At 35.1% G+C, this 12,133-nt stretch overlaps 1 protein-coding gene across 1 annotated transcript in view; it reads left to right on the forward strand.

The window, feature by feature from the left end:
• LOC149782639 (protein NipSnap homolog 3A-like) overlaps positions 1-11,698 on the forward strand; it is a 32,154-nt gene extending 20,456 nt beyond the window's left edge. The window contains exon 6 of the mRNA XM_089934134.1: positions 9,650-11,698. Within this exon, the coding sequence (XP_089790260.1) occupies positions 9,650-9,729 (80 nt within the window). The 3' untranslated portion in view covers positions 9,730-11,698. The remainder of the gene's footprint in view (positions 1-9,649) is intronic.
• Positions 11,699-12,133: the final 435 nt, after the last annotated feature.

The following is a 12,133-nucleotide window of genomic DNA, read 5'->3' on the forward strand; positions in this document are numbered from 1 at the left end:
TTGTTTGAGCCAAATTAGAAGTTTTTTATACACAAAAGATCGACTCTTTTCGAGAAACAGTGTCGATCGAACGATAGATAGATAGATAGATTTGAATGCGATAGAAGTAAAATGGAAAACAAAAAAAAACAAGAGTTAATCAGTACTGACATATTTAATTGGTCTACAAATTTAAAACAACGTAAATTAGAACAAGTTAATACTTGCCGTTTGTGCCACGCTTGACAAATATCAATTCACTTTTTGAAAAAAATCAGTTAATTTTTTTTGTGTGTTACTCCTTGGTTTCTCTGCCGCCGAGCAAAATCCCTCAGATTTCTCAACTGCATGAGCTTTACGTAGTCAACATTTTGGGTCTCCATCCACCTTATGGCAATATCAAAATATTTGCTTCCTGTGCAGAGGGGTGGGGGTGCAACATCAGTGTCTGCATCACTTTCAACACTTGTGTTACTCCAGTTAGAATCGTCTTCTGCTGCAAATTTGTTCGCTATAGAAATAATTATAGTTTCATCTGACATGTATTCGGCTGTAGGGCAATCATTGTCAGCACAAATCCACTCCTCCATCAAGAGAAACGCCCATCTCAGGACCATGAGTCTTTACTAATTTCTCCCAAACAGCCTCGGCATTAATGACATCAGTTTCTATGAAACATTCGAAGTCACTATCGTCGTCGTTGTCTCTGTTACTGTTTTGCTTTACGTCAAAGGCAGCTCCAAGACCCTTAATTCAGCACCCGAGGTCTCTTGTAATCGATTTTTTTTTTAATGCAACAAACACTTCCCCAAGTTGTTGATCAAAACAAAGCCGGCATGTACATGTAATTAGGTTCTCACAGAAGTACTCACGGGTTTCGATGTGACGGTCGATTGACTCTTTTCATGTTTTCAATGAACAGACTATGTTGTGATTATAATGTTTACACTGAAACGGAATTAAAGGATTAGAACGTGACTTTCACACAGGAAGTCGTTTAATTGGTGTTTATTTCATTCTCTGTTGCCACCTGTTAACATTTACCAGAAGTTTTCATTGGTCGCTATTTCACCAGACTGTTTATTTACAGTATAATGACAACTATTTATCCTAAAAACTTACATAATATATGATATCTTTAAACAGAGGTCTCGCTAGGATTTTAAAACTGGGTCTTTCTGCCTCTGAATTCAATCACTAAATATCAGTACATTTTCTCACTCGGCCGCCAAGTCAAAGCCTTTGAACTAGCCGCCTAGCTCTTGCATCATGTTCTTTTTTTTTTAAATGTACTCTTATGAAATAGCAACAGTACATCAAAGAGTCTTTCAGTCACTGAATTCTGTCATTGTAAATATCAGCACAGTAAACTGATCAACACATTTTCCCACAAAGCAGGTGGCTGAAACAGGACCGGCAAATCTTTGAATTTTCCCGCGCACCTGTTACATGCGTACGGAGGACTCCAGCCTCAGTGATTTTCTGCGTCCCAGATCAAAAATTGGCGTCCAAATACGCGTAATTAAGCGTTTTGGAGATCTCTGAAATTAATTCTTCTCTAGAGCTTGCAAATTGCAAAATATGGATTATATTTTTACGGGCATTAATCACCATTTTCGATGATAAAACGAGCAATGTATCAAGGTTTAATTTATCAATTCTTATCGTGATTTTTTTCATGTTCAGCATATTTTAAAGATATTTTAAATACATTTTGTCTGGAAAAAATCGGGAGCCAAGACAAACACCGCGTTATAAGCGGGATCGCGAGTTATCCGGGCGCGAGTTATCGAGGGAGCGGTGTACTGTGTAAATATGCACCATGATGTCTGCACACTTTGATGTCTGCTCACTGGAAATAGTGGTATGGCAATTCCATCGTGTGTCCTTCAGCCGTTAACACCTGTTTGTAAGCATTTTAAAGGCTACATTTCTAATCAGATTTCTATCAGACTTAGAATATTAGCTTATATCATTAAGATTGAGTTTAAATTATTAGCAATATCTACACATAATAATGATGTGATCTCGCATTTGAACAGTTGAGCTCGTGTGTTTTGAATTTTCAACGTAGCTTTAAAAAAAAATCAGTCATATCACTATGATGTCTGCAGTGTGGCAGTTTATAGTGACATCTAGTACTGGGGCATCATGCCACAGACATGCAGAATGATGTCCCACCCAGTCACATTATCCTGACACCAGGCCAACCTGTCCTAACACTAACCTCTTAATGCTGAGCACCTAGCAAGGCAGCTGCTAGTACCATTTTATAAGTCTTTGTTATGACTGTCAGGGTTCAAACCTGCAACCACCTGCATCCGAGGTGGATGCTCTAACCACTAGGCCACTGGAGCAGTCATACTGTAAATGTCATATTTATGATCCGATTTCAATCAGAATTTAGTACATAAGTTTATATCATTAAGATGTCAGATGAGTTTGTTTATCAGTGAGATCTATTTATAATAATGAAATGATCTTGCATTTGATTGGCTGAGTTTGTATATATTTCTCATGAGAATTGCATTGGATTGGCTGAGTTTATGGTGCATCAGATTGGTAGAGTTTATGGTTCATCTGATGGCTGAGTTAATGGTTCATCTGATTGGCCGAGTTAATGGTGCATCTCATGGCTGAGTTAATGGTGCATCTGATTGGCTGAGTGTATGGTGCATCTGATGGCTGAGTTAATGGTGCATCTGATTGGCTAGTTTATGGTGCATCTGATTGGCTGAGTGTATGGTGCATCTGATTGGCTGAGTTTATGGTGCATCTGATTGGCTGTGTTAATGGTGCATCTGATTGGCTGAGTTAATGGTGCATCTGATTGGCTGAGTGTATGGTGCATCTGATTGGCTGAGCTTATGCGCATTGTCGAGGACAAATTTCTCATTTGATTTTGAGCAGGCTAGTATGTTAGCTTATATTATCAAGATGATGGATGAGTTCAGTTATTACTTGATTCACACATATTAATGAAATGATATTACATCTGATTGGCAGATTTTATTGAGGCCATATTTCTCATCAGATTCATTATGTACATTTGTATCATCAAGACCTCAGATGATTTCAGTTAGAATAAATATCCATGTATGTTAAATAAGTGATCATGCAACTGATTTGTGAAGCCAATTAACACTTTAGAGGCCATATGTCTGTTCAGATTTTGAATAGATTTGAAATATTAGATTATATGATCAAGACCTCAGATGAAATAATTATGAGCAACATCCACACATGTGAATGAAGTGATTCTGCATCCAGTTGGAAGAGCGTATGAATGCTGTAGAAGCCATATTTCTGACCAAATTTGGTACGTAATAGTATGTCATCAAATTTGGTATGTAACAGTATGTCATCAAATTTGGTATATAACAGTATGTCATCAAATTTGGTATGTAACAGTATGTCATCAAATTTGGTATGTGGTAGTATGTCATCAAATTTGGTATGTGGTAGTATGCCATCAAATGTGGTATATAATAGTATGTCATCAAATTTGGTATGTGGTAGTATGCCATCAAATTTGGTATGTAACAGTATGTCATCAAATTTGGTATGTGGTAGTATGCCATCAAATTTGGAATGTAATATTAAGTCATCAAATTTGGTACGTAATAGTATGTCATCAGATTTGGTATGTGGTAGTATGCCATCAAATGTGGTATGTAATTGTATGTCATCAAATTTGGTATGTAATAGTATGCCATCAAAATTGTAAGAAATAGTATGTCATCAAATTTGGTATGTAATAGTATGCCATCAAAGTTGGTATGTAATAGTATGTTATCAAATTTGGTATGTAATAGTATGCTATCAAACGTGGTATGTAATTGTATGTCATCAAATTTGGTATGTAATAGTATGCCATCAAAGTTGGTATGAAATAGTATGTCATCAAATTTGGTATGTAATAGTATGCCATCAAAGTTGGTATGTAATAGTATGTCATCAAATTTGATATGTAATAGTATGCCATCAAATGTGGTATGTAATTGTACGTCATCAAATTTGGTATATAATAGTATGCCATCAAAGTTGGTATGTAATAGTATGTTATCACATTTGGTATGTAATAGTAAGTCATCAAATTTGATATGTAATAGTAAGTCGTCAAATTTTATATGTAATAGTAAGTCATCAAATTTGGTATGTAATAGTAAGTTATGTAGTGTGTTTGATTATGAGCAACATCCATACATGTAATCATATATCATCAAGACCTTGATTGTGTCCAGTGATGAGTGACATTCTCACAGTAGTGGTCATACTGTTAATCAGATATTGGATGTAAATTTATGTCATCAAGATCTTGGAAGATTGAGTTATAAGCAACATCCATACCTATTAACAAGGTGGTCCTGGAAACAATGTAGAAGCAATATTTCTGATCATATTCTGATCTGATATGGTGTATAAGTTTATTTCATCAATATGTAAGATGTCTGTGAGTGACATCCATATACATTGAGGTACTTTTGACTGGGAGTGACATCGATATATATTGAGGTACTTTTGACTGGGAGTGACATCCATATATATTGAGGTACTTTTGACTGGGAGTGACATCCATATATAGTGAAGTAGTTTTGATTGTGAGTGACATCCATATATAGTGAAGTAGTTTTGATTTTGAGTGACATCCATATATAGTGAAGTAGTTTTGACTGAGTCACATCCATATATAGTGAAGTAGTTTTGATTGTGAGTTACAGCCATATATAGTGAAGTAGTTTTGATTGTGAGTGACATCCATATATAGTGAAGTAGTTTTGATTTTGAGTGACATCCATATATAGTGAAGTAGTTTTGACTGAGTGACATCCATATATAGTGAAATAGTTTTGATTGTGAGTTACAGCCATATATAATGAAGTAGTTTTGATTGTGAGTGACATCCATATATAGTGAAGTAGTTTTGATTGTGAGTGACATCCATATATAGTGAAGTAGTTTTGATTTTGAGTGACATCCATATATAGTGAAGTAGTTTTGACTGGGAGTGACATCCATATATAGTGAAGTAGTTTTGATTTTGAGTTACAGCCATATATAGTGAAGTAGTTTTGATTTTGAGTGACATCCATATATAGTGAAGTAGTTTTGATTTTGAGTGACATCCATATATAGTGAAGTAGTTTTGATTTTGAGTGACATCCATATATAGTGAAGTAGTTTTGACTGGGAGTGACATCCATATATAATGAAGTAGTTTTGATTTTGAGTGACATCCATATATAGTGAAGTAGTTTTGATTGTGAGTGACATCCATATATAGTGAAGTAGTTTTGATTGTGAGTGACATCCATATATAGTGAAGTAGTTTTGATTTTGAGTGACATCCATATATAGTGAAGTAGTTTTGATTTTGAGTGACATCCATATATAGTGAAGTAGTTTTGACTGGGAGTGACATCCATATATAGTGAAGTAGTTTTGATTTTGAGTTACAGCCATATATAGTGAAGTAGTTTTGATTTTGAGTGACATCCATATATAGTGAAGTAGTTTTGATTTTGAGTGACATCCATATATAGTGAAGTAGTTTTGATTTTGAGTGACATCCATATATAGTGAAGTAGTTTTGACTGGGAGTGACATCCATATATAATGAAGTAGTTTTGATTTTGAGTGACATCCATATATAGTGAAGTAGTTTTGACTGAGTGACATCCATATATAGTGAAGTAGTTTTGATTGTGAGTTACAGCCATATATAGTGAAGTAGTTTTGATTGTGAGTTACAGCCATATATAGTGAAGTAGTTTTGATTGTGAGTTACAGCCATATATAGTGAAGTAGTTTTGATTTTGAGTTAAATCCATATATAGTGAAGTAGTTTTGATTGTGAGTTACATCCATATATAATGAAGTAGTTTTGATTGTGAGTGACATTCATATACATTGAGGTAATTTTGATTGTGAGTGACATTCATATACATTAGTCCCCCTCTTGAATGGCCCCCTTAACCAGCGGCCACTTAAGCCAGAATCCCTTGGCACCGACAAGTTTGTATTCAAAAGTACCCCTCAAAAACGGCCACCCCTCTAACGCAGCCAGCATATTAGTACAAATATGGAAAATGTCCCCCTCATGAGAAGCCACTTTTTTTTTCTTCAAATATACCCAGAATAAGTAATTAATTCATATCATGATGTAAGGTAAGTAATCAGATTATCTCTGTTGTCGATACATGTCTCCTAATGTCAAGTTTCAGTTACTGAAAGAAGTGTTGACTAAAGTACATGTAACACTAAGATTAATATTATATCGTCTGTAAAAGCTGACATTTACATTTACAATAAATGGGCTCAACAAGGTTATGATAGAGTTTTGGGCTTCACACATCTGTCAAGTTCTTCTTTTCAATGATTAGGCCTGCAACTGGACGTTGTTGTCAAGATCATAACAGGGTCAGCATAGGCTAAAAATAGATTTTGTACATTAACACACACACACAAAAATTAACCTTGAACAAATCAGGGTACCAGACAAAGACTGAAAAATCACACGACAAAACATTTATTGCTTCCTTTAAGAAGAAGGCATTTTGTCCACTTGACAAAAGTTTCATCTGCATATTAATCAAATCACATACAGTTAGCAACATCCGAATAAATCATTACCAAACATTAATATGTCATCACATAAATGGAGATGTATTATTTTAGAAGAAAGTCGTTATTCTACTCAACAACATCGGGTGAGGTGGGGGGGGACTTACAGAACAATTTTATGTAGAAAAGACTCAAACAATGTCGTAACCGATAAGGAGATTATTCAGCAGCAGTGGGAAAATGGAGCAAATGGAAAGAGAATTATGTATGTACCAAGATTTAAATGACATTTTTTTAATGGTTTTGTAATGAGCATGACAACAATGCATGCTTGCATATCAATAAGTTTATTATTATAACAAGAAAAACCTTTTAATAATTAATGTTACTTTTAAACGAAGATATTAAATGAAGATATTAAAAGCTTTGATGTTATATATAGCTTTCTTACTACATACATTACATTTACTTCTCATAAAAAATTTAGTCCCCCCTCAGGAAAGGCCACCCGTCTCATAAGGCCACTTTCCCCGTGCAGAATGGGTGACCGTATACAAGGGTGACCACTGTATATTGAGGTAATTTTGAGTGTGATTGACATCCATATATATTGAGATAATTTTGCATCTGATTGGCAGTGTGACATGTATAATGATGTAATTTTGCATCTGATTGGCTGACTGACATCCACATATATTGAGGTAATTTTGCATCTGATTGGCTGAGTGACATCATATATATTGAGGTAATTTTGCATCTGATTGGCTGAGCCTTTGAACACTGTAGAGGCCATACATCTGATCATATTTTGTGGATAATCTGGTTTTAAAAGTTTGGACAAATCAGATTAAGAGTGATGTCCATGCATATCAATGAAGTTATCTTGGCTGCGCTTTTGAACACCATAGAGGCCATATTTCTAATCATATTTTGTAGAGGCCATATTATCTAATCATATTTTGTAGAGGCCATATTTCTAATCATATTTTGTAGAGGCCATAATTCTAATCATTTTGTGGAGGCCATATTTCTAATCATATTTTGTCGAGACCATATTTCTAATGTTTCGTCGAAGCCATATTTTGAATCATGTTTTGTAGAGGCCATATTTCTAATCATATTTTGTAGAGGCCATATTTCTAATCATATTTTGTAGAGGCCATATTCCTAGTCATATTTTGTAGAGGCCATATTTCTGATCATATTTGGTTCAGATTTTGTATTCAATCTTTTCTCATTAAGGCTTTGGACAAGTTAAATTATGAGTGATGTCCATTCATTTTAATGAAGTTATCTAGGCTGAACCAGTGAACACTGTAGTGGACATTGAAGTTAGCTAGCCAGTGAACACTGTAGTGGACAATGAAGTTATTTATCTAGGCTGAGCCAGTGAACACTGTAATGGACATATTTCTTAGCAGAAAATCCAAGATGGAAGGCGATGACGTATGCAATAATCATCATTGTACTGATGTGTCAACAGTCTCTTGTCGAATCACAAAATATTATTCCAGTTTTTGAATTCTGTATAAATTCCGGTAAATATCAGAGCACTTTAGTATTTCTAGAGAAAACAATAACTTGAAATTCAATAATTAGAAGAAGAAAAAAAATTCAGCCCCAAACTGGACACAGCATAAAACAAATTGATGTGTCAAGTTTTAAGGCATGACTGATAGAATTCTTATCAAATCATCAGTTATAATACTAATAAAATGCAAAACAGACTCCTGGATGGGGGTCAAGAATTCATCCTTCTGGCAAAATAAAATAACACGTGCCTTACATCACATAATCCAGGTATGACCTTCACCCAACTAAATGATTCCAACGCAGAGAAAGAATTTAAAACAATAAATTAAAAAGCTGTTTACCAAAACTGCCACAGAATTTAAGGTCAGTAACTCGATACTATCTTTCTATTATTATTTATTTACATCAGTGAAATAAATATTTTAAAAAATCAAGTCGAACAGAACTGAACTTAATTATGAAAAAGTCAAGTCCAGTAAACAACATTACCTTACAGTAACATGTAATGGAATAAAAAATAATTTAAAACTAACAGACAAACAATTAATTTAAATATACATAATGCAGAGCAGATAACGATGTTAAGGTAGTAAGACTGCCAAAGCAAATACAATTATTTATATTTTCTTTCCACTACTAGTATATAAAATACTTTAAGGTATTTTTCCTTTTAAATTGTGGGTGTACCCCAGATTTGTAGGACATTGTGTCTCCCAGATTTGTAGGACACTGTGTTACCCAGATTTATAGGACAATGTGTCACACAGATTTGTAGGACAATGTGTCTCCCAGATTTGTAGGACAATGTGTCTCCCAGATTTGTAGGACAATGTGCTACCTAGATATGTAGGACAATGTGTCTCCCAGATTAGTGGGACAGTGTGTCACCCAGATTTGTAGGACAATTTTGTGTCACCTAGATTTATAGGCCAAAGTGTCACCTATATTCCTCAGATTTGTTGGACATTGTGTTACCCAGATTTGTTGGATATTGTGTCATCCAGATTTGTAGGGGCCTCAAGTGGCCAAGTGGTCTCAAGTGCTCTCCAATGCACCTCTGTCTGCATTGGTTCGAGTCTTGAATTCAGCCAATGTGGATATATGAGAAAGCCTGACAGTAGCTTCTCATAGGTTGGTGGTTCTTTCCGGGGTTTACCCCGGGTTCTTCCTCCACAATTAATACTGGCCGCCATGTATAGCCTATCGTGTGCTGAAAAAATGGCGTTAAACCCCACAACGAAGACAACAACCAGATTTGTAGGACAATATTGTATCACCCAGATTTGTTGGACAATGTGTCACCCAGATTTGTAGGACAACAGAACACTATCTCTAATGCCTTTGTGATCCTAGGTGCACCACTGAGAGTTTAGCTGTGTGAATGTGTGGTTCATAAGATTGGTCCATTAGAAATGAAAAGAGAACTAAAGCATTTATGGGCTGCAGCCCAGTCATACTACCCTGGTGGTTTTCTTGTCTGTTTGTGAAGTTGAACATTTTATCTGTTGCCTGTTCTTTCTCAGTGTGCTCTTTCTGTGTTGTACATGCTTTTTGAATACATTTTTTTTTACAGGTAAGAAGGAATGTGGTATAGGTATTGCAAGCAGCCACTCAAGACTTCTATTGCCTGCATCATGGTCTATGCTGAAATAATGATGGAAACCTATGTCAATGCAGAATCTAGGAATCGGTTCAAACAAGTCATGTATTGTAATCAGTATTGTATACATATTGTAATCAGTAATGTATACATATTGTAGATGTTACCCATAATGTTAACATTTGGTCCATACAAAATTTGTATATGCCTTATGTGTTCAATTTCATATTTAACTTCAGCTTACATAACTACAATTCCAAGTGAGCTTATTACATGACCCTGCATACATTGTGTTTTGTCTGTCTTCCATTAGCAGTTTTTTTATAACAACTATGGAATTGATATTTCTGATCAGTTTCATGCAAGCTTGGATTGATATAATCCAAATCATAAGTGTAATTTTGAGTAAGATCATGGCATATTAATGAATTGGTCTTAGATCTGATCGGTTTTTGAGTCACAAATTGAAAATACAAGCTTGGATTGATATAATCCAAATTATAAGTGTAATATTGAGTAAGATCATGGCATATTAATGAATTGGTCTTAGATCTGACCGGTTTTTGAGTCACAAATTGAAAATACAAGTTTATCCTTCATCATCAAGATCTCCGATGAGTAAAAAAAAAAAGTAGCGAGAGTTTTAAAAAAAAGTAGCAAGATATCTGCATAATGATAATGTGATCATCTATCTAATTGGTTGCACTTGTTACTGTTCATAAGGCCATATTTCTGATATGATTTTGATATGTAAGAAATATATACTTATATAATTAAGAGTCTCAGTTGAGTTTCAGTAATGGGTGAAGTCCATGCTTACTAATTGGGTGATCTTGCATCTGATCGGCTTAGCATGTTACCGATCAGGAAGCCACATTTCTCATCATTTCTAATCAGAGTTAAAATATGGGTTTGATGATGAGCAAGATCCATGTTGTACATTAACCTTGGATCTGATTGGCTGTTTCGACTATGGAAGACACACGGTACTAATTATACGGAAGAACTGTGAACCAGTCTAGAAATGGGTGAAGAAATAATAGAGCATTTACAGGTTTGGTGGTCCATAATTGGTTAATAATGAAAATTAAAATTTTAGGAAAAATATCTTTTGAGAGCTTATCCTATATGTAATGTAAAAAAAATATTGACAAATTTCTACTGATGCAACTTTAGCATTTTTACAGGCTTGACTCAGGAGTACTCAATACTGAAAGTAGCACCTGATTCATTTGGTGCAGAATCAATAACACGTGTTTCATGCACATGTATGTAAACAAATTGCCGCGGGTCATATGGTGTTCTCCACACATAAGCTTGCACCAAGGTTAGATGTGCACAAAAAATTATAGGTGTCACTATCAGCACCCATAAATTTTAAGTTATTGAATTTTGAATATGATAGTGTTTCCATATGTTTACCATTGGAGTGGAATTAGTACCGTGAGTCCTATATGCGACCTATACCATAATAGGAGTTTGTTGTTTCCATGGTTACCACGTGCATACAGGGTATCAATTTGGTGGTTTTTACATATGACAATCATAATGGAGTCTTTTTATCATGGTTTGAATGTGATTTTGGAGAAAAATTCTATACAAAAGACAGATGGGGATGGTTTTATACACTGGAGAGTGGAAGTAGATAGCTCAGGCCATAGGGAAAAGAGCATAGTATGGCCTGATGGCAGAATTTCATATGATGGTACCCATAGATTGGCCTATATGGTTAAATACCATTTAACACATGCAACAATTCCCCAAATGGGGGTGGGGGTGGGGGAGATTTTATATGTAAGCCACTTATGTCACAATCACTTATGTATCAGTACTGATCATTTAACTTTAGAGACACACTCAGCAGATCAAAGCAGAGAACATTGTAAAAATAAGGACTGTGCACAAAACTGCACATGCTGCATTGCCTCAACCTGTAAATTGAATTATTATATGTCGAGTCACATTGAATATCAATTATACCGGTCTTATTTCTTATCCTAGAATTAAACTCCTTGACACCTATTCTATGTTCAGCATGTTTCTCATATTGGTACATTACATTTTTGGGTAAACAGTATTGGAACTTTTCTGCATTCCTTTTGTTGAGGGAGCAGGGAGGGATATTTTCACTTAAAATAATAGTTTTCAACCCTTCATTCCAAATATAACTCTGCAAAAGTCCTATCTGTATTGCATTCTTTACACAGGCAGTTTTTCTTCCCCAACCTCTCTTCATACAGTTGAAACATTCTTGATGTATAACTGCATGGTGAACATACTGCTCTCTCCCACCAAACTAGATCTCTTTTTTCTTCATGTACCAAGTCCCATGATAGAAAACCTTCATACTCAGGGTGTTGCAACTTGTGGTCTCAGAACACATTATTCCAAATCTCAGTATTTGATTACTGCGTGCACTAAGCGATATGTGTTTTGTTCACCATATATGTTGTTGTG

The sequence above is a fragment of the Sinohyriopsis cumingii genome, chromosome 15, assembly GCF_028554795.1.
Source record: "Sinohyriopsis cumingii isolate HCF-2022 chromosome 15, ASM2855479v2, whole genome shotgun sequence".
In the NCBI taxonomy this organism is placed as follows: Eukaryota; Metazoa; Mollusca; class Bivalvia; order Unionida; family Unionidae; genus Sinohyriopsis; species Sinohyriopsis cumingii.